A 21,898-nucleotide genomic window follows, 5' to 3' on the forward strand; every position below is an offset into this window, starting at 1 on the left:
TATCACATTAGCATTTCTGGCATCCTTGTTCAACGGTACAAACTCATTACTTACATCACTTTTAGCTTTGCCGGCCTCACCATTTAACATTACATTCGTATACCTGCATTCATTTACAGCACTTCTACCTTTAATATCACTGGCATCGCTGTGCCTAGAGTGGAACTGTCCTTTTAATTGTCTTGGGTTGCCGGTCTCTTTTAGGAGGGCCTTGCAATCTTTACCCCAATTCGGTTCGCCGCTCGGTACCATGTGTTGCTCCTTCAACACTGCCCCTCGTGATCTGATCGCCGCCATCTTGATTCCAGGTTCTTCGCCTCGTGGTGCAGACGCCATCTTCTCTCTCTCCACGAGGTAAGCTGCGGTGATCCTTTTCTCCTCAGGTTCTGCCATGGACACCGGGAATCTACCTTCTACGCCGATCTTCTTCCCGCCGAGTCTTGCCACGGCCCGGAAGGTGAGGTCTGGTCGTTCGGGTTGGATCATTTCGTCGCGGTGTTGTGCAGTCTGTGTTGTCGCCACGCATCGAGCTGGATGGTAGGATTTCTAGGCGCTGCGATGGATCCTAGTTTGGGGCCACGTGGGATGTGAATCGCCGGGGCCCGGAAGCCTTTGTCACTCCGACCGATTTGGACTTGCTTCATCCAACTTCTTCCCAGCAGCATTAGACCATCACCAGCAACGATCCACAAGGGGAGCTTGTACATCGCGCCGCCATGGGACACCTGGACCTTCACGCTGCCAACAACTGGGATGGTGCCTTTTGTGTAGGTGAGCAGCTTTGCCTGGATTGGGGACAGTTTTGGTCGTTCGGTGGGATTGTCCCAGAGTTTCTCAAAGGCCGTCTGATTCATCAACGACTGGCTCGCCCCTGTGTCGATCTCCATCGAGACTGGAACCCTGTTGATTTCCACTTCCATTTTCCATGGGGAACTCTCGGTGGAGCAGGTATATATTCCATACTCCTCTTCCAGGGGCTGAGCAGCTTCATCTTCATCAGTGTCGGAGCCCAGGTGATCGGCCAACTCTTCAGCGATGTGGTGGGCAAAATTTTGTTTACACATTCGCTGAAGGTGACCTTTATTGTTGCAGCCTTTGCAGGTATAGTCTTTGTATCAGCACTGGTGGGCCCTGTGGATTCCTCCACAGTGCCAGCACGGGGCTAGCCGGTTGGCCCCATGTGGCAGACTCAGGGTTGTGGGACTCGGGGCAGCGGGACTCGGGGCAGCATTTTTGCCTCTGAAAGTCGCCATTCTGTTCACTGGCTCGTCGGGTTAGAATCCTGGGTGTGGGTCATCATCCGTTTGGAGTTGCAGACCGAAATCATGAAGGTCTGGCTCACTTTGATTGCCTTCTGCAGGGTGACCGTATGTCTGCAGAGAGCAGTTCATGGAATAGGCCCTCGTGGCCGATTCCCATAACGAAGATGTCCTTTAGTGCTTTGGTGAGGTGGTCACCAAAATCACACGATGCAGCCAACCTTCTTAGATCTGCAGCATATTTCTTGGCCTTCGGGCTGCCGGTGAGTGTAAAGCCGGTGCCAGTGTGAGGATGCTCTCTTTGGGTTTAAGTTGTTCCTGTATTAAAGTTACAAGCTCCGCATAGGTCTTGGTTGCCGTCTTCACTGGGGCTAGCAGGTCCCTGAAGAGGCCGTGGATGGTGGGCCCACAACTGCTGAGCAGGATGGCCCTGCGCTTGTTCGCCAGCGAGATCGGTGAGTCCCCAGCCAGGTCGTTCGCGATGAAAAAGTGCTCTAACCTTGCCACAAAGGCATCCCAATTTTCCCCATCAGCGAATTGTTGGAAGTTGCTTAGATTAGACATATTGTGCATGGAAATTTGTAACCTCGTCGCCAGTTATTATGTATGCAAGAACTCTCTTAATGACTCCACGAGGCAGGGGTAATGCACTTGAATTGTACAGACTGTAGTCCTTTATTGTAGCTCCTAGAGTGAGGACACCAAGAGGTGAGCTCTTTTTTATACTTGGTTACCTGCAGTGTATAGGTGACCCTTAGGTCTCCAGCAGCAGCACCCTCTGGTGTACAGGTATGGTATATACAAGGGGAAGATACATTTAGGTCTGGTGTTACAGTACATCATTAACATGCATACATAACAGTAAGAGATTCAGGAGAGTGTTTGTTCCAAGGGCTTAATCAAGGAGAATTGTCAGTTGGTAATGGGTAGTATACAAGTGAAAGGTAGATCATATTCAAGGGTTTTGCAGAAAATAGATGGACCCAATTGCAAAAGCCGATCCCAAAACGACTGGTATAATTTCCAGAAATCTATGAAAAAAAAGCGGAATTTGACTTATTCAGACATGTGGATCAGTGCCCCTGATCACATTCCAAATATTAGATCGAGTGATTAAATGACAACGAACAATGAAACCACTATATAAACACAAGAGGGTTGTGTTTGCACTTCTTTCCGCTAGCGCAATCTGGGTGGAATCAGTTGAACCTGCGCAAAAGATCGAGGAATTTTAAACAGAAAGCGAGTTACGCCCAAAATCACTTGTGTTCATGTTTTCCCTAATCTTTTACATTTGCTCGATTCAATTCGCTGGAATCAGGCCCCAACCAAAAAATGGCCATGACCTCAGGTCAAAATTGTGAGATTCACCAATTGCGCTGGTTCAGGATGGCTAATTTTCTTAAGCACGCAGGCACTAGTAAGTAAGTTTTAAAAGATTTTTCATATCAAAAATATTTAATTTACTAAGAAACTGAATAATGTACACCAGTGAACCTATGAAAATGTTTCTGTATAGCTTTTTAAAGTTACTTTCAGTGAATTTAAATCAGGTTACTCACAGGTGAAGGACTGGACACCCTTATTACCAGACAACCACTCCCTGCATGTCTTAACTCGCAATAAGTCCCACTCACCCATCACCCCTGTGCTCGCTGACCTACATTGGCTTCTGGTTAGACAACGCCTCGATTTCAAAATTTTCATCCTTATTTTCAAATCCCTCTATGGCCTCACCCCTCCCTATCTCTGTAATCTCCTCCAGCCCCACAACAACCCTCCCCCCCGCGCCCCGAGATGTCTGTACTCCTCTAATTCTGCCCTTTTGAGCATCCCTGATTCTAATCGCTCAACAATTGGTGGCCATGCCTTCTGTTGCCTCGGCTCCAAGCTCTGGAATTCTTTGCCTAAACCTCTCCGTCTCTACCTCTCTTTCCTCCTTCAAGACACTCCTTAAACCATAACTCTTTGACCAAGCTTTTGGCCACTGCGCTAATTTCTACTTATGCGGCTCAGTGTCAAATTTTTTATCGCATAACTCCTGTGAAGCGCCTTGGAATTCCTGTTAAAGGCGCTTTATAAATACAAGTTGTTGTTGTTGTTATGGACCATTCAAACTTTAGCCAAGTATAGGAAAGCTCCAAAAGCGCATACAATTGTTCCAGCAGTCAGAAGAAATAATCCAGCAACTAATCTGTAAGTAGTTCATGATCTCTTTAAGTAGTGTTGGTGGGGGCTCCTTCATGCTATTTAATGTGCCTTCAGCTGCGCGAATTTAAGAGAGGGCATAGACTGGAGCGTGGAGTTTGAAAATGGCAACGCTGATGTCAAGTCAGCATTGCACTGATTAACATCATAATTTGTCTGCTTTGCATGCTGCCGGCGGTCATTAGGTGTGCATGTAAACCCCTTTACCAAGATAGTGTCCTGTGCACGTCCCGTTGGAATTGCACGCGTGCACCTCGACCTCATTTGAGCATTAAGAGGCGACGTAGCGCCTAAAAAAACAGGCACCAGAGCCCAATTTCTCCACGTACTTCCCTTTCTTGCCGCCAGTACTGCGAGACAACAGCTACCTTTTAGCGAGGAAGTGAAAATGACAGCACACATTACAGAAGGATATTTTCTACCTTGACAGCCAATGGCTCAGTTGGTAGCATTCTTGCCTGAGTCAGAAGGTTGTGGGTTCAAGTCCCACTCCAGAGACTTGAGCACAGAAAATCTAGGCTGACATTCCAGTGCAGTACTGAGGGAGTGCTGCACTGCCAGAGGTGCTATCTTTCGGATGAGAGGAGGCTCCATCTGCCTTCTCAGGAAGGCATAAAAGATCCCATGGCACTATTTCGAAGAAGAGCAGGGCAGTTATCCCTCAAAAACAGATTATCTGGTCATTATCACATTGCTGTTTGTGGGAGCTTGTCATGTGCAAATTGGCTGCTACGTTTCCTACATTACCACAGTGACTACACTTCGAAAAGTACTTCATTGGCTGCAAAGAGCTTTGGGACGTTCGATGGCTGTGAAAGGCACTATATAAATGTAAGTCTTTCTTACTTTATTTATCTCTGTATCTTTACTTATCATACACCAGAAATAAAGCTTGCACAAAGAACCTGAAATAGCCCACTTCTGGCAACATCAGCTTCTTTATTGAGTTTGAATATCACAGGCAGAGCAATATCAATGAACCCACTATAGTATTTGATGACTAAATATCGACTAATATAGAACAAAATATAATGGCAATTTATTAAAAAAAACAATGCAATGCTTATGACCACATTTATACATTGAAACAATGTAAAAATGTAAAACATAGAATATTGTGAAAGACTGCACTTGCCTTTGTTAGGTGTTGATGATAGAAACCTCCAGATCTTCCAGTCTAGAGTTTCATTTCAGAGTCCTCTGATTTGTTTATAATATTCTCCCAGTATCTGTACAATAGTGCTTAGAATCAGAGAGACAAGAGTAGTTAGCATCAAATTTGTGCCAATGTTTTTCTCCATGAGTTACCTAATCGAATCCCATTCTCCTCCTAACTTCCCATACTCTTTAATATTCACTATTTAAGGAACTATGTGCATTTTACAGAAATAGAATTACTAATAAAGTGGATTGTTTCAATGTTTGAGATTTCAAGTTAAACAGATTTAAATATCACATGGTAACAATTAAGCTATAAAGTAGAGGATTTATTCAAATAAATATAATCTAAATTACCTCTACATGTACAAGAGTGTTATGGGGTGTAAAATAATTGTAATAAGCATGGCTCCAGCTAATTAAAGGCTGCCTTTCAGGGTTCACATGAATAATTCTGCCAATAAAATGCAAAATATGCCTAATGTAAAATGAAAAATCACAGGATGATCAAATAATCTGCAGTGTCTACTATTATACATATTTACACAAATTATGCAAGAGCGCGTGGAAATACTGTACTGCATTTTCCCACTAGAGAGAAATGTCTTCTGTACTGAGTTTACTCTAACCGGGGGTGTATAGAGATAAGCGAGTACTAAACTTTACTCGTTCTGGAGAAATACGATTTCTGTACTGGCATTCAGATCCAAATCAAAATTAAGTCAGTACCGTCTAATTGCCTACAACAGGGCTTGACATGCTACTCACTAGCTTGGGTTAATTACTCTCCCCACCACATCCCCAAACTGAAAATCAAACAACTCGTTAATTTGCAAATTACAACAATATGTTTGCCCCTTTATATGAAAACGTTCATTGTTTCATTCTCTGCATCCTTGCTCTATCAGAACCATTGTGACCTGTTACTGTATTCCATCTCAACAAGTTGCATTTATATAGTGCCTTAGCGTTATCAAACAAAATCGACATCGAGCTACATAAGGAGATATTAGAAAAGGTGACCAAAAGCTTGGTCAAAGAGGTAGGTTTTAAAGAGTGTCTTAAAGGAGGAGCGGTAGAGGCAGTGACAGCTTGAGCTTAGAGCTTAGGCAGCTGAAGGCACAGCCACCAATGGTGCAGCGATGAAAATTGGGGATGCGCAAGAGGCCAGAATTGGAGGAGCGCAGAGATCTCGGAGTGTGGAGGAAATTAGAGAAATAGGCAAGGGCAAGGTCTTGAAAGGATTTGAAAACAAGGGTGGGAATTTTTTTAATTGTTGCTGGACTGGGAGCCAATGTAGATCAACTCGCACAGGGGTGATGGGCAAATAGAACTTGGTGCGAGTTAGAATATGAGCAGCAGAGTTTTGGATGAGCTCACGTTTACAGAGAGTGCAAGTTGGGAATCTGGCCAGGAGAGCATTGGAACAGAACAAAGGTATGGATGAAAGATGAGCTGAGGCAAGGGCAGAGATGTACAATGGACGTAGGCGGTCTTGGTGATGGAGAAGATATGGGTTCAGACGCTCACCTCAGGGTCAAATAAGACGGCAAGTTTGCGAACAGTCTGGTTCAGCCTCAGACAGTGGCTAAGAAGAGGGATGGAGTCGGTGGCTAGGGAACAGAGTTATGATTAGCTCCTTATCTCAGTTTTACTTTTAAAAAAACAGGCTTGCTGGTTCAAACTGCGAACCCAAAGTGTAGTGTAAAAGACCCTCCATTAAAACCACATGTCCACAGTAGTAGCTTGTGCTCTAACACATTCTTTCAGTGAGTGGTGGGGTGTGTTTGTGTCTATGACCACCCATACAGTGAATTGCAAATCTCACACAATGAGAAGGTGGTATTGAGCAGCAACTTGGTACTTTTCCAAATGACAAGATTAATCATTCCAGGCTGTTCTATAGTGTTTCCTGGTGGCCTGTGCTTAGTAAGTTTGATTGCATGGATGAGACCGGGAACTCATGGCATGGGAAATCATAGATTCAAACTTCCATTTCACAGCTTTGTCACACAGCCCCCTCCTTCATAATATTAATGTTTTGTGTAAATTGGTTGATATGAATGGTTAATATACTGCATTGAATCCATTTGACTAATTTTCCTCACTTATTATAGTCAAATAAATAATCAATCTTCGATGTTACAATTTTAGTTTTCATGTCAGTCCATATTAAACAATGCACAGTTAGGTACTTTTTCCCCACTCTTATAATTTATGTTCTCTTTTTTGTAAGTTATACAGTGCTATTATGTAATCTCAATAATTACAATAATTTGCATCTATAAAGCACCTTCAGCATAATAAAATGTCGCCGTGCGCTTCACGGAAGCAGAAACTGGGCACCAAACAGTGATGGGAGGAGAGTTGAAGAAGTGATCAAAGGCATAATCAAAGGTTTTGAGGAGGCTTTTCCAGGAGAGCCAGGATGGCTGAAAGCTGTGACCATCATCATCATCATAGGCAGTCCCTCGAAATCGAGGAAGACTTGCTTCCACTCCTGAAGTGAGTTCTTTGGTGGCTGAACAGTTCAATAAGAGAGCCACAGACTCTGTCACAGGTGGGACAGATAGTTGTTGAGGGAAGGGATGGGTGGGTGGGACTGGTTTGCTGCACGCACTTTCCGCTGCCTGCGCTTGATTTCTGCATGCTCACGGTGTTGAAACCCGAGGTGCTCAGCACCCTCCCGGATGCACTTTCTCCACTTAGGGCGGTCTTTGGCCAGAGACTCCCAGGTGTCAGTGGGGATGGCGCACTTTATCAGGGAGGCTTTGAGGGTGTCCTTGTAACGTTTCCACTGCCCACCTTTGGCTTGTCTGCCGTGAAGGAGCTCCGTGTAGAGCACTTGCTTTGGGTGTCTCGTGTCTGGCATTTGAACTATGTGGCCTGCCCAGCGGAGCTGATGAAGTGTGGTCAGTGCTTCAATGCTGGCTGTGACCACACCTAAAGTGAAGGCACAAAGGAGTCGAGGATTAGTAGAGCAGAGGGAGCAAATTGGCAGATAGGGTTGGAGAAGGTTGCAGAAGTGGAGGGGCAAGGCTGTGAGGTGACTTGTAGATAAGGACAAGGATTCTGAACTAAATGTGTTGGGGAGAAGGAGCCAATGAACATTGGTAAGAACAAGGGCGAGGGGGGCAGGAGGGAGAGGAGGTGAGAGAGCTAGTCTTAGTATGGGGTAGATGTGTGTTGGAGTTTTGCCTGCATTTTATTTATTTAGGCCGGAACTTGGAAGGTAAGGAAAGCATTGGGGCAGTCAAGCATGGAGTTGAAGGTGGATGAGGGTTTCAATACCAGTGGGGATGGAGATCGATGATGCTGCAGAGATGGAAATTGGTGGCCTTGACAGTGGCTAGTGTTTGTGTATGCATGCCTGTTTACTGTGTGATGTCTGCAACACTGTTATGCCACACTGAGTGTACCCTTATACTGTACACACCTTACCTGTACACCAGAGGGTGCTGCTGCTGGAGACCTAAGGGTTACCTGTACACTGCAGGTAACCCAGTATAAAAAGAAACTCACAGTTTGTTGTCCTCACTCAGGAGCTGCAAATAAAGGACTACAGGTCTACACAGTTTAAGTATCATATCCTGCCTCGTGGAGTCATTACTAAAGATGCCTACATACACTACAACTGGTGACGGGAATACAAGGTCACAAACTATACACTCAACATGTCTAACCTCAGCAACTTCCAGCAATTTACAGAGGAGGGAGATTGGGACACTTTTGTGGAAAGATTGGAACATTTCTTTATAGCCAACGACCTGGACGGGGACACACCGGCCACACTACCAAACAAACGCAGGGCCATCCTGCTTAGCAGTTGTGGGCCCACCATCTACGGTCTCGTCAGAGACTTACTAGCCCCGGAGAAGACAACCAGCAAGAGCTATGCGCAATTTGTAACAATCATACAGGAACAACTAAAACCGAAAGAAAGCATCCTCACAGCCGGGCACCGGTTCTACACTTATCAGCGACCTGAAGGCCAAGAAATTGCCAAGTATGCTGCACACTTAAGAAGACTAGCTGCACCGTGTGATTTTGGCGACCACCTTCATGAAGCACTAAGGGACATATTTGTCATCAGAATCGGCCACGAAGGCCTCCTACACAAATTGCTCTCGGCTGACATCACAGTCACCCTGCAGAAAGCAATTCAAGTGAGCCAGGCCTACATGGTTTCGGCCAGCGACTCCAGACGAATACTGACCCAGGACTCTAAACCAGCGAGCGAGGTGCACCGCATGGATACTTCTAAAGGCAGAAATGCTGCCCCGAGTCCCGCAACCCAGAGTCTGCCACATGGGGCAAACCGGATGGCCCCGTGCTGGCACTGTGGAGGAAACCACAGGGCCCACCAGTGCCGCTACAAAGACTATACATGCAAAGGCTGCAAAGAGAAAGGGCACCTTCAGAGAATGTGCAGAAAACGCTTTATTCACTGCATCTCTGATGAGCTGGCTGATCAACCGGGCTCCGACACAGATGAAGAGGAAGTTGCTCAACCCCGGGAAGAAGAGTATGGAATCTTTACCTGCTTCACTGAAAGGTCTCCGTGGACGATGGAAGTGGACATTGACGGGGTCCCAGTCTCCATGGAAATCGACACGGGTGAACCAGTGATGAGCCAAATGACCTTTGAAAAAATTTGGATGAATCCCGCCACTCGACCAAAACTGTCTCCTGTCCAGGCAAAGCTGCTCACCTATACCAAAGGTACAATCCAAATAGTTGACATCCAGGTCTCCCAGGACGGCGTGTTGAACAAACTCCCCCTGTGGATTGTAGCCAGCGACGGTCCCATGCTGCTGGGCAGGAATTGGATAAGCCCGGTCCACATCAGGTGAACTGGCCCTGTGGAAAAAAAGACAATCACAGCCCACCTGCAGGAAATGGCTGCAAAACCAGCACCACGAGGAGAAAAACTCGTAATCAAAATGGCCGCGGCCATACCACGAAGAGCATTGGAGGAGCATCACGTGATACCGAGCGCCCAATCGGATTTGAAGGTTCCCTTAAAGGAGACTGCTAACCAAAGAAATTTAAAGGGGAAGTTTCAACTATTTGAGTACATGGACTTTAAAACTAAAGATGCGATTAAAGGGTGAAAGTATGAAAATGTATGCAATGTAACAATGAATTGTGATGTGGATTAACCAATGTGACTAATGAGATGAATGCAGGTGTCAGTAAGGTTAAGAACAAGTTTATTATGCTTAACAATAATGATAGAGAATGTGAAATGCCTAATGTAACCATGTCTGTTGAAACCAGGACACCCAAAAAGTGATGCAAATGCTAGAATGTATAATACAGGCTCGACTATGTATCATCAGAGCCAAGATATCATGTATACCAGTAGGACACTGCCAAAGGACATTGAGTCCTACAGGGACCATGCCGATGCCAATTAAATACCCCTGAGGGAGACTCTCAGGTCCAGCAGGCTACCTGACCATGTAGCCTGAACCTTTGGAACGAATGTGATGCCCCTTGCAGGACACACACACCGTCAGTGGGAGCAGACCCACTACAGGGACAGTGGTCAATGGGCAGCCCAGCCACCACCAATGGTAACCTGCACCAGGCCAGCCCTACAACCCCTGGCCACCAGGGCCAACACCAGGAACATGAGGCCAATACCCTCCAGCTTCCCTGGCAAACCCTGGGATGACCTGACCCTCATCACAATTGGTGACAAGGAGCTCACCCAGTCTTGTGGCCCTGCCCACCACCCCACAACCACCCACATCACAGTGTATACACACCACCCACTGCTGCCATGGCTAACCCCTCCCTGAGGGATCCCACAACAGTAACACCCACATGGTCTGTGTGTGAGGGAGGGGAAACGTACGAGGCCAGCCTCAAGCACAGGGGTCACACCTGGCAACCACACAACCCTCACCACAACCTCCCATAGACCACCACTGATCACCTCCCCTGGTCATGACAATAAGGATATGAAAAATGCTCAGGGGGGAGTATTGTTGTGTATGCATGCCTGTTTACTGTGTGATGTCTGTAACACTGTTATGCCACACTGAGTGTACCCTTATACTGTACACACCTTACCTGTACACCAGAGGGTGCTGCTACTGGAGACCTGCAGTGTGCAGGTAACCCAGTATAAAAAGGAACTCACAGCTTGTTGTCCTCACTGAGGAGCTGCAAATAAAAGACTATAGGTCGACACAGTTTAAGTATCATACCCTGCCCTGTGGAGTCATTACTAAAGATGCCTACATACACAAAAGCTAGGATTTGAGATTTACAACTCCACTCTGTCAGATTAAGCCTGAGCAAACTGCCAAGTTGATGGAATAAGGCCTAAGATGCAGAGTTTGTGGCATGAGCTAAACAGGATGGCTTTAGTCTTGCTAATGTTAAATTATAGAATGACCACTTCATCTACAACTTGATGCCACATAAGCAGTCGGACAGCACAATAATGCTGATGGAGTCAAGTGTGACCAGTGTCATCAACATATGTAAGGAAGCTGATGCAGACAAGAAATTGACCAAGGATGAAACCTTGGATCACACCCAAGATAACCATGCTGGAGGTGGGAGGAGAAGCCATTGCAGGGGGTATGGGTATGTAATATGTGGTTATGTTACTGGACTAATAATCCAGAGTCCTGGACTAATGATCTGGAGACATGAGTTTGAATGCCACCACAGCAGCTGGGAAATTTAAATTCAATTAAATAAATCTGGAATAAAAAGCTAGTATTAGTAATGGTGACCATGAAACTACCAGATTGTTGTAAAAACCCATCTGGTTCACTAATGCCATTTGGGAAGGAAATCTGCTGTCCTTACCTGGTATGGCCTATATGTGACTCCAAACCTACAATACAAGGTTGACGCTTAACTGCCCTCTGATATGGCCTCGCAAGCCACTCAGTTGTATTGAAGAAAGCGGCTCACCGCCACCTTCTCAAGGGCAATTGGGGATGGGCAATAAATGCTGGCCTTGCCAGCGACGTCCACATCCCATGAACGAATTTTTAAAAAGGGAATGTGCTGGCTGTATTAGGAGGTGGAGACCCACATTGTGAACCATTAAAAAAAAAGAGATTAAGGAGAATGAGTGGCGATAGTGGCAAATGTCTTGGAGAGAAAAAGGCATAATGCATCACAGGAGTCACAAAATGTGTCATTAATGAATCTGACCTAGGCAGCCTGTGTTATGGGCAGTGTGAAAGCTGGACTGAAGAGATTTGAACAGTAATTAATGGGAGAAATTGGAATACAGCTGGATGGCAATGCCATGTTTGAACACCTGGCGAGGAAAGGGAGATTGGAGATAGGATGGGTGTTGGAGAGGATGGAGGGATCAAAGGTAGGTCATTTAAGGATGGGATGATGATAGCAGTTTTGAAGGGCAGAGGAAAGAGCCTGAAGAAAAGGTGCCATTGACAACATCAGCAAGCACTGGGCAATCAGCAAATTGTGTGGAGAGATGCTGGATTGGGAGGCATTACAGCACACTGTCTACCATATATTCTATCAACAGAACGACCAGAGATTTTTGGTGATATTGGCCCCAAGTTTCCACACGCGGTAAAACAGGCGCCCCTCCGAGCTGGGCGCCCGTTTTTCGCGCCGAAAACGGCGCCTGAAAAAAACCGCACTATTCTCGAGCGCTTTGCAGCTCGATGTCTGCTTGGCACGGCGCCCAGGGGGCGGAGCCTACCACACGCGCCGATTTTGTAAGTAGGAGGGGGCGGGTACAATTTAAATGAGTTTTTTTCGCGCACGCGCAGTCTGAAGGAAACATTGGCACTCGGCCATTTTAAAAAGTGCTGCAGAAAAAGTGAAAATTTGATTATTGAACCCTTGCAAAGGCTTGTATTTTAATTTTCTTGATATTTCTGTGTGTGAGGGTGAGGGAGTGCATTCTGTGATTAAAGATAGACTGTGATAAACGGGACACATGTACTTGTTTGAGACTATTCAAATTCTTTGTAGCTGTTCAATTTTTAAAATTTTTTAATAAAACCACATTGCCCTTCCATGATCAGCACTGAGGCTTCTTGCGGCTTTCTCCACCTGCCGTCCGTCAGGCCCGACGGCAAACGGCTGCCTCAAGTACTGAGGCTTCCTGCAGCTTTCTCCCTGCCTCCCCCCCACCCCCCCCCACTGCCGTCGGGAACGGCTGCCTCAAGTAATGAGGCTTCCTGCAGCCTTCTCCCTGCCTCCCCCCCACTGCCGTCGGGAACGGCTGCCTGCCTGCCCCTTCCGTCGTCGGGACCGACGCCACACCGCCGACTGAAACGCCTGCCTGAAGCACTTTCACACAGGTAGGAAGATGGTTTATTTAAACTTTTCTTTGCTTATAAATTTTTATTCAGGTTGGATTTATTTGTATAATATTTGTATAAGTATAATTAAGGATTTATTGTAGAATTTAATGACTTCCCTTCCCCCCCCCCACCTCGTTCTGGACGCCTAATTTGTAACCTGCGCCTGATTTTTTAAATGTGTAGACAAGGTTTTTTCAAGCCTACAAAAATCTTCACTTACTCCATTCTAAGTTAGTTTGGAGTACGTTTTCACTGTGGAAACTTTCAAATCAGGCGTCAGTGGCCGGACACGCCCCCTTTTGAAAAAAAAATTCAGTTCCAAAGTGAAACTATTCTACCTGACGAGAACTGCAGAAAACTAAATGTGGAGAATTCCGATTTCTAAGATACTCCGTTCTACACCAGTTGCTCCTAAAAATCAGGAGCAAATCATGTGGAAACTTGGGGCCATAATGACTATTTATTGTATAATGTCTTGGTTCAGAAAACTTAGAAGTAAAAAATGTTTTCCATTTCATAATTTAATTTAAAAAAATTTTTTTTTAAACGCTCAATACAGATTACAATACAAATAAGCATCTCCAAGTACATAACACTATGAAACAGACATGCGTACAAAATGCCATCTTTTAAACATACTCTTTTTATATTGCTACCAAAGTCAGTTTGGATCAATTCGAGAATGGAACAAATCTACAACTCTTCAATAATAATACACAGAAGGCAACAGAATAGACTAATTTTTTCTGAACCATGTGTGAAATTATACCACTCTAATCTAAGAGGACCACATAGTTTGAAATATGATAGATGAGTGCAACTTCCATGTACATTCCATGTTAGGTGTAGTCCTTACTACTCGGGGGATCAAGGGGTATGGCGAGAAAGCAGGAATGGGGTACTGAAGTTGCATGTTCAGCCATGAACTCATTGAATGGAGGTGCAGGCTCGAAGGGCCGAATGGCCTACTCCTGCACCTATTTTCTATGTTTCTATGGCCCCAAGTTTCCACATGATTTGCACCTGATTTTTAGGAGCAACTGGTGGAGAACGGACCATCTTCGAAATCGTAATTCTCCACATTTTTTTTTCTGCAGTTCTAGTCAGTTAGAACAGTTTCACTTTGGAACTGAATTTTTTTTTCCAAAAGGGGGCGTGTCCGGCCACTGACGCCTGATTTCAAAGTTTCCAGTGAAAACGTACTCCAAACTAACTTAGAATGGAGCAAGTGAAGATTTTTGTAGAACTGAAAAAACCTTGTCTACACATTAAAAAATCAGGCGCAGGTTACAAATTAGGCGTCCAGACCGAGGTGGGGGGGGGGGGGGAGGGGAAGGGAAGTCATTAAATTCCACAATAAATCCTTATTTATATTTATACAAATAAATCCAACCTGAATAAAAATTTATAAGCAAAGAAAAGATTAAATAAACCATCTTCCTACCTGTGTGAAAGTGCTTCAAGCAGGGAGAATGCTGCAGGGAGCCTCACAAGTTGAGGCAGCCGTTCGTTCCCGACGGCTGGGGGGGGGGGGGGGGGGGGGGGGGAGGGAGGGAGTGCGGGCCTGACCGATCGACCGCAGCAGGGGCGGGGGCGGGGGGGGGAAAGCTGTTCCAGACGGCGGGCGGGGGGGGGGGGGGGGGGGGAGGGAGTACGGGCCCGACCGACCGCAGCAGGGAGGGGAGGAAGCCGTTCCAGACGGCAGGCGGGGGGGAAGGCGACAGTGAGAAGGCTGCAGGAGGCCTCACAAGTTGAGCAGCCATTCCCGACGGCAGGGGGGAAGGCCGTCGGGAAACGGCTGCCTCAACTTTCTAAGGCTTCCTGCAGCCTTCTCACTGCTGCAAGAAGCCTCAGTGCTGATGGCAATGTGCTTTTATTAAAAAATGTTCAAAAATTAAACAGCTACAAAGAACTACAAAAATGGCCGAGTGCCAATGTTTCCTTCACACTGCGCATGCGCGAACGCTCCAACGCGCACGCGCAGGGTTGCCGGCAGGAAAAAAACTAATTTAAATGGTACCCGCCCCCTCCCACTTACAAAATCGGCGCGAGTGGTAGGCTCCGCCCCCCTGGGCGCCGCGCCAAGCTGCCATGGAGCTGCAGGGCGCTCCAGAATCGCGCGTTTTTTTTCCGGCGCGAAAAACGGGCGCCCAGCTCAGAGGGGCGCCCGTTTTGTAGCGTGTGGAAACTTGGGGCCTATGTTTCTAACCTAGAAATGCCCAATATAAACGATAGAGCTGCTACATCCTGCCTTAAGTTCAGAGTGAAAAGCATAGGTAAGCAACTCGCTCAGGCAAACAGGTCAGCAAACAGGACTGCTCTCAGGTCAAAATAGACATGGCCTACTCCTAGAAGAGGAACACTTGCTTCTGAAAAGAATCTCAAATAGTAATATGACTGGGAACTGACCCTCTGCCAATCCCCCTCACTAAAAGAAAAACATTGGTCTATAATAAATTAATTTAAGTGTTAGCCACTGTGCATTGAAATTGCACAGCTCACAATGCTTTGAAATTGGCATTGTAATTGCTACACTATTGACATTTTTAGATAAAATAATTTTAAACTGAGACTGTGCTTCGCAAACCTTCCAGCAAAGGGGTCGGGGCAGGTAAGGGCACAATCTCGTAGATATTGAACTAAAGTAGTATGTCCTGTTAATTTGCAGAATTTATTGAATTTTAATATTGGTAAAGGATTTTCTCAAATCACCCAAAACCCCAAAGCAGAATTAGGTCACCTTTCAAAAGAACAGGGATTTAAGATTTTAGACAGTAATTTTTGTCAGTGAACCTCACAATATGCTAGTACAGTTCATCCACATTACACAGTCTTATGTTAGTACTTGCCCTTTAGGAGAACAATGAGAAACTACGATGACAATTTTGAAAATAGAAACAAAATTCCAAATCCTGCATTTTTGGGGGACCAGATGTCTGAAATGATCAGAAATCTAGCACCATGTTTAAAAGTCTCAACCAAGTAGAATTTCTATTTGGTCAGTATGGGGACCACTTTGATGGGGATACATCCTGTCCGGATACCTTTGGCATCAATTAGCAGTGCAAAGGCTTTGAGACCCTCATGTGTACAGTACTCCAGGGAACTGTTATCTATTGACTAGCCAACCTGACATCCTAATGGAACTTGGAGGAATAGACTCATCACTGGGTGCTAGGATTTGAAAGCTATGGCCACAGAGCCTACCAGCATGATAGATCAGTAAACTTCTCACTGCTTGCCCAGCCAGGCTCATTCTACCTATTATGGTACTTGCTTACAGGATTCTCTGGAGCAGAGTTGGAGAATGCCAGCTTCTTCCCCTCCTCCAATGTGACAGGTCTATTCTTTCAGGTTCCACCAGTGAGCCAAGCTAGCTGGTCAATAATCTGTATTGCAGGTATTGGATTACCAGACTAACACACATGGTTGAATTAGTTCCAAATTTCCATTGCCAGGCTTATTGCCTTGGAGCCACCTCAAGCCTAAAGAAATCCCATTTACCACCTGCTGCCCCCCCAAAGGAATAGTCACTCCAAAGCCTTTTTTTTTGCCTGAAAATAAGTCAATCTTTTAAGCTCCAAGGATCCATAGTGGATTTACAAAATAATTTGATGATCATTCACTCACATTCCTATTTAAGAATAAAACAGGCAGGACTAAAGTAAATGTCTTCTTCTGTAGGAAGTATTCTCCCTTTTTACACCCAAGTAATCTTGGTTGTGTAGCTAATCCTTCAGTACCTCAAAAATGGGCTCCATTTATGGCATCTGGGTAAAATAGTGCCCTACTGTCCAATCCAATGGTGATGATATAATACACCTCCCAATAAATTGTATTATAAAGTAAGTCTTTAACCATGTTCACCAGCAGTGAGTCTTATCATCACAGGCAAACCCGCATCAGGAATAATCTTTCCTTTCTTTCACCATGGATAAATTACAGCATTCAGTATGTTGATTGATATACTGTCAAACGTAAACATTTTGGAGCACTCCCTCAGAGAACTCAGACGATGTGTGTAATGGTTCAAATAGTGTATTCTTCTGTGACTGCCAGAGGCATCAGGCCATCATTCCCTAATGTTCAATAGCAACTTCAGCAAATGGGCCTCAATAACCTGTTGAACTAAGAGGAAAATCCACAAATTAGAAAATGCTACAATTCCTATTTCTAGATACACAGAAGTGCAACACTGGTTTAGTGAACAAGAAAAAATGAATAAGCAGGGGCAGAAGACTTTGAACTGCAATGTAATTAAGTCTACTTAACAATGCTTACCAGCAAGAAAGGAATGAAGCAAAACAACAAACATATTAGGGTAATAATCAACAAATTACATTCCTTTTGTTGATGATACTAGCAAAATAGTGAGTACAAGTAGCAAAATGGCAAATCAACAACATTATTCAAATGATCCAGGTTGCATCCTGCAGATTTCTAAGTGAAATAAATTGTTCAAATAAATTTATACATTAAACAATTTAGTTCAGGTAATTTCTTTTCTGAAAAGAGATATAAAATACTAAATAAATCATCCCTGAAGTTCTTGGTAGGCTGCTACACTGCTGGAAATGTGGTAGTGCAGGACTTCACCCATCGGTCTACCCTGGCATTTGACTCCATCCCAAATCCTAGAGGCAAGAGTCATTAGTAGAAAGCAGGTGGGCATGCTGAGGGACGCACTTAAAATTGGTGCAGCCGCCGCAAAGGCACGGTGGGGAAGGACCACAGTTTAAAGCCCTTCTGCCACGGTAAACCCGGGGGCAGGAATCAGTACAAAACTCCCCTCAGGCCGTACTTGTAACTTCGTTTGTGTGTACATGGAGCACCATGATCTGTAAACACCAATGTAGTGCCATGTACAATGCAAGGTCTGTTTTGTAATGCACGTTGAAAAGAAAAAATGTAAATGTACCGTCACCCATTCCGTGTACTGTATAGCGACACACGTAATGTAATTTGTCGAATGTACTACAACGTATCCCGTATTGTACCGAATTGTACTTGAAATGAAAAGCAAGGAAATGTATCGAACGGAACTGCCGCCAGCATCCAAATGTAGTGTATGGGATTGCTAACCGCAGCTAAATGTACTGAACTGCTTTTGAATGTACTGTACAAATTTTTATATGAATAAAGTATATTTTGAAATTTTAAAAAAGGTGGGCAGGGCACCCATGATAATTATGGTGCTTCCTTGGTGACCACCTTGTGAGGGCCAGAAATTTCTGAGGGCCATCTTGCCACTTCAATGGGTGGGGGGGGGGGGGGGGGAGAATGGGGAACCACAATTGAAAAGGGAGTGTTTTTAAAAAAATAGAAAGAAATAATCCATCTTGCAGCTGCTGCTTGTCCAGCTCTGCGATTGAGTGTCACATGGCAATTGACTTTTAAGCAACTGCTGTGCCCCATCAGGATTCAGTACTGGCATGCAATGTATGCCTGCTTCATACAGGCAAAGAGTGCTTTAGGAGTAACGGAGGAATTTAGGATGCTTAACATCACCCCTCCAGTGCTGCCTCTTCTTGTGTGACTACCATGGAACGTGACAGAAATGCATAAAAAAATAATGGAATTGGATTCTTGAGTACTAAAGCCGGTCAAATTAAAAGTAATTTTGGGACAAGCATTTTAAATTTTATTTGTTAGTACAATTACAATTCAACTCTATTGGTGTGCTCCTTTAAAAAGCTTAAAAAATATTCCACTGCAGATCCAATTTTGACTGAATGTCTCAACAGATCACCTAGTTGTTTATTCCACTGCAATATCAAAGTCTGTACACTAATCACAGCAGCATTTATTGTACCGTACCATAAAAGTAGCTCTACCTGCAAGTAGGACATGTGTAGCATAGACTAAAAATGTTTGAGCCGTTGATGCGGTGGTGTTGAGTGCTAGCTCACTAACAGTTAGAGGGGTCAAGGGCACAGATTCGAGTCCTGTTCAACTCAGTTCCTGAGTTGAGTCATGTCGTATGGGGAGATGTCAAATAAAGGCTGAGGCATCTCTATGGTGTGTGAGAGAAATTGGGAGGAGAAAAATAAAATGGTCCCTTGGTGTCACCTGCAGCTGGCCACAAGGCACTGGCCCTGGCCTGGGAACATGTGTGCCTGTCCTGTTGGATACAAAAGGTGTCAAGCCAAGTAGACGAAGGAGGGAAGACAATTGGAGAGAAACAACAGGAAACTTTCCTCAAAATTATCCCATAAAGTTTGTCAAGAATTGTGTTTTGTAAAAGGAATATTTAGCAGGTTTTTTTTTAACGTCCACCCAAAAGTGATTTAATCGTTATTTTAAATAAACTGCATTTAAACAAAAAACAGTTGATTACATAATAAAATCAAATTTAGTAATTACCATTCTTGAAACCCAACCCTACAGCCATATCCATAGCATTGAATCCTGAATTTGTCTCAACAGTTGGATCAGCACCATATTCTGTAAAAAGAGCGAGAACTTGTCAGATCAAACAATAATTAAAGAACTTCATTCATGAGATGTTGTCATATTTTCAGACTGTGATAACTCACTTACTTGATGCATTATATAGAGAGCAACAGATGGGTATTAGCAGGAACAAAGTTCCAGTGGTTTGCTCATCAACTGAAACTGGAGTCTGAACCACTACCTGTAACTCTCTGCCAAGTGTCCAGTATTTTTGTATTAGATATACTCGATGATATTCTTGCTGGAGGATAGGGGTGGAGTGTTTGAGCAGCGAAACTGAGGTTAGGCATTGTTTGAAAGCAGCAAATCTCTGGCATTGACAGAGGTCATCAAATCCTTGACACAATGTGGTGCTGCATTTTCTTGAAACTGATCAGTACTATCATGTGTGCAATGTCCCCCAATTGATTCAGCTGGATACTCACTGTACTTTTCTTACTTGCTCTGAATAATGCAGGAAATACAATGCAATGAATCCTTACGTGTGCACTTCATAACCTGGCAAGTCACTGACTCAAGCTTTAGTGATAAGCATTTTATATAATGAGTGGCAGCAATCAGGAGTGGACTATTGTATTTTGTATAGCATTTACACGCCTTGGCAGATATTTGTGCAGAAAAAGCAATCCAACTGTAGAGGCACTTTGCTTTGATGCAGACACTGCATTATATGGGCCAGAAATAAAGGGTACTTTGTACAGCCACGGCCAAGCTCGGACACACTCTGTGCCATGTGTAAAATTCGAATTAGCACCTCAGTCCTTCTTTTGCTAATACTTTTTGCTACGTATGCTCTCTAAATACACGACTACAGAACATAAGATTGGTTGCTGGTATTGCCATATGAGCTGAAGAGAATAGCAGTCCGAGAGGCGAGAGTGCGTGGTGTCGGAGTGGCCTCTAAAGGCCCAGGCGCGTGGAGAGGCGGCGGCAGTCCGAGAGGCGCGAGTGCGTGGTGTCGGAGCGGCCTATAAAGGCCCAGGTGCGTGGAGAGGCGACGGCAGTCCGAGAGGCGGGAGTGCGTGGTGTCGGAGCGGCCTATAAAGGCCCAGGTGCGTGGAAAGGCGGCAGCAGTCTGAGAGGCGGGAGTGCATGGTGTCGGAGCGGTCTATAAAGGCCCAGGTGCGTGGAGAGGTCGGTGCAGCTGCAGCGGGGAGAGAAGGCAAAAAAGTAGAAAGAAATCAAAAGGTGACGTCACAGCTAAGGGGGTAAGTGATTGGCTGGTGATTGGTGAGTAGCTTTTCTTTTCTTTTTTATATCAGTAAGTAACCTGTTAACATTGTTGTTGCCAATTTAAGTGTATCTAAGGGTTAAGTCATGGCAGGAGAGCTCGGTCACGTGATATGCTCCTCCTGTACCATGTGGGAACTCAGGGACACTTCCGGTGTCCCTGACGACTACGTGTGCGGGAAGTGTATCCGCCTCCAGCTCCTGACGGACCGCATTGCGGAATTGGAGCTGAGGATGAATTCACTCTGGAGCATCCACGATGCTGAGAATGACGTGAGTAGCACGTGTAGCGAGTTGGTCTTACCGCAGGTGAAGGGTCCACAGCCAGCTAGGGAATGGAAGACCAGCAGGAAGAGCAGTGCAAGGAAGGTAGTGCAGGAGTCCCCTGCGGTCATCCCCCTGCAAAACAGATACACTGCTTTGAGTACTGTTGAGGGGGATGACTCATCAGGGGAGGGCAGCAGCAGACAAGTTCATGGCACCGTGGCTGGCTCTGTTGCACAGGAGGGCAGAAAAAAAAAAAAGAGTGGGAGAGCGATAGTGATAGGGGATTCAATTGTAAGGGGAAAAGATAGGCGTTTCTGCAGCTGCAACCGAGACTCCAGGATGGTATGTTGCCTCCCTGGTGCAAGGGTCAAGGATGTCACGGAGCAGGTGCAGGACATTCTAAAAAGGGAGGGTGAACAGCCAGTTGTTGTGGTGCACATTGGTACCAACGACATAGGTTTAAAAAAAGGGATGAGGTCTTACGAGACGAGTTTAAGGAGCGAGGAGCTAAATTAAAAAGTAGGACCTCAAAAGTAGTAATCTCGGGATTGCTACCAGTGCCAGGTGCTAGGCAGAGTAGGAATAGGATAGAAACATAGAAAATAGGTGGAGTAGGCCATTCGGCCCTTCTAGCCTGCACCACCATTCAATGAGTTCATGGCTGAACATGCAACTTCAGTACCCCATTCCTGCTTTCTCGCCATACCCCTTGATCCCCCTCATAGTAAGGACTTCATCTAACTCCTTTTTGAATATACTTAGTGAATTGGCCTCAACAACTTTCTGTGGTAGAGAATTCCACAGGTTCACCACTCTCTGGGTGAAGAGGTTTCTCCTCATCTTGGTCCTAAATGGCTTACCCCTTATCCTTAGACTGTGTCCCCTGGTTCTGGACTTCCCCAACATTGGGAACATTTTTCCTGCGTCTAACCTGTCTAACCCCGTCAGAATTTTAAACGTTTCTATGAGGTCCCCTCTCATTCTTCTGAACTCCAGTGAATACAA

At 45.1% G+C, this 21,898-nt stretch overlaps 1 protein-coding gene and 1 long non-coding RNA gene across 3 annotated transcripts in view; both read right to left on the reverse strand.

The window, feature by feature from the left end:
• Window positions 1–1,851: 1,851 nt before the first annotated feature.
• On the reverse strand, window positions 1,852–9,383 carry LOC139267907 (uncharacterized). Its single transcript, XR_011593953.1, has 4 exons — window positions 9,166–9,383; window positions 6,156–6,238; window positions 4,603–4,709; window positions 1,852–2,290 (listed from the first exon to the last, which is right to left on the reverse strand). It is a non-coding gene; the product is annotated as an uncharacterized lncRNA (long non-coding RNA).
• A 3-nt stretch (window positions 9,384–9,386) lies between these two features.
• Window positions 9,387–21,898, reverse strand: part of ankra2 (ankyrin repeat, family A (RFXANK-like), 2) — a 56,959-nt gene continuing 44,447 nt past the window's right edge. Inside the window, exons 8-10 of one of the 2 annotated variants that reach the window (XR_011593952.1) lie at window positions 19,307–19,387; window positions 16,574–17,071; window positions 9,387–9,485 (exon numbers count right to left, since the gene is read on the reverse strand). Coding sequence is in view for 1 of the 2 variants with exons in the window: in XM_070885941.1 (XP_070742042.1) it covers window positions 17,016–17,071; window positions 19,307–19,387 (137 nt within the window). In the remaining variant the exon portion in view is untranslated. Of the gene's footprint in view, window positions 9,486–14,590; window positions 17,072–19,306; window positions 19,388–21,898 lie in introns of those variants that run through there. The other variant, XM_070885941.1, reaches the window with a different exon arrangement.

Source organism: Pristiophorus japonicus, chromosome 1 (assembly GCF_044704955.1).
Source record: "Pristiophorus japonicus isolate sPriJap1 chromosome 1, sPriJap1.hap1, whole genome shotgun sequence".
Lineage (NCBI taxonomy): Eukaryota > Metazoa > Chordata > Chondrichthyes > Pristiophoridae > Pristiophorus > Pristiophorus japonicus.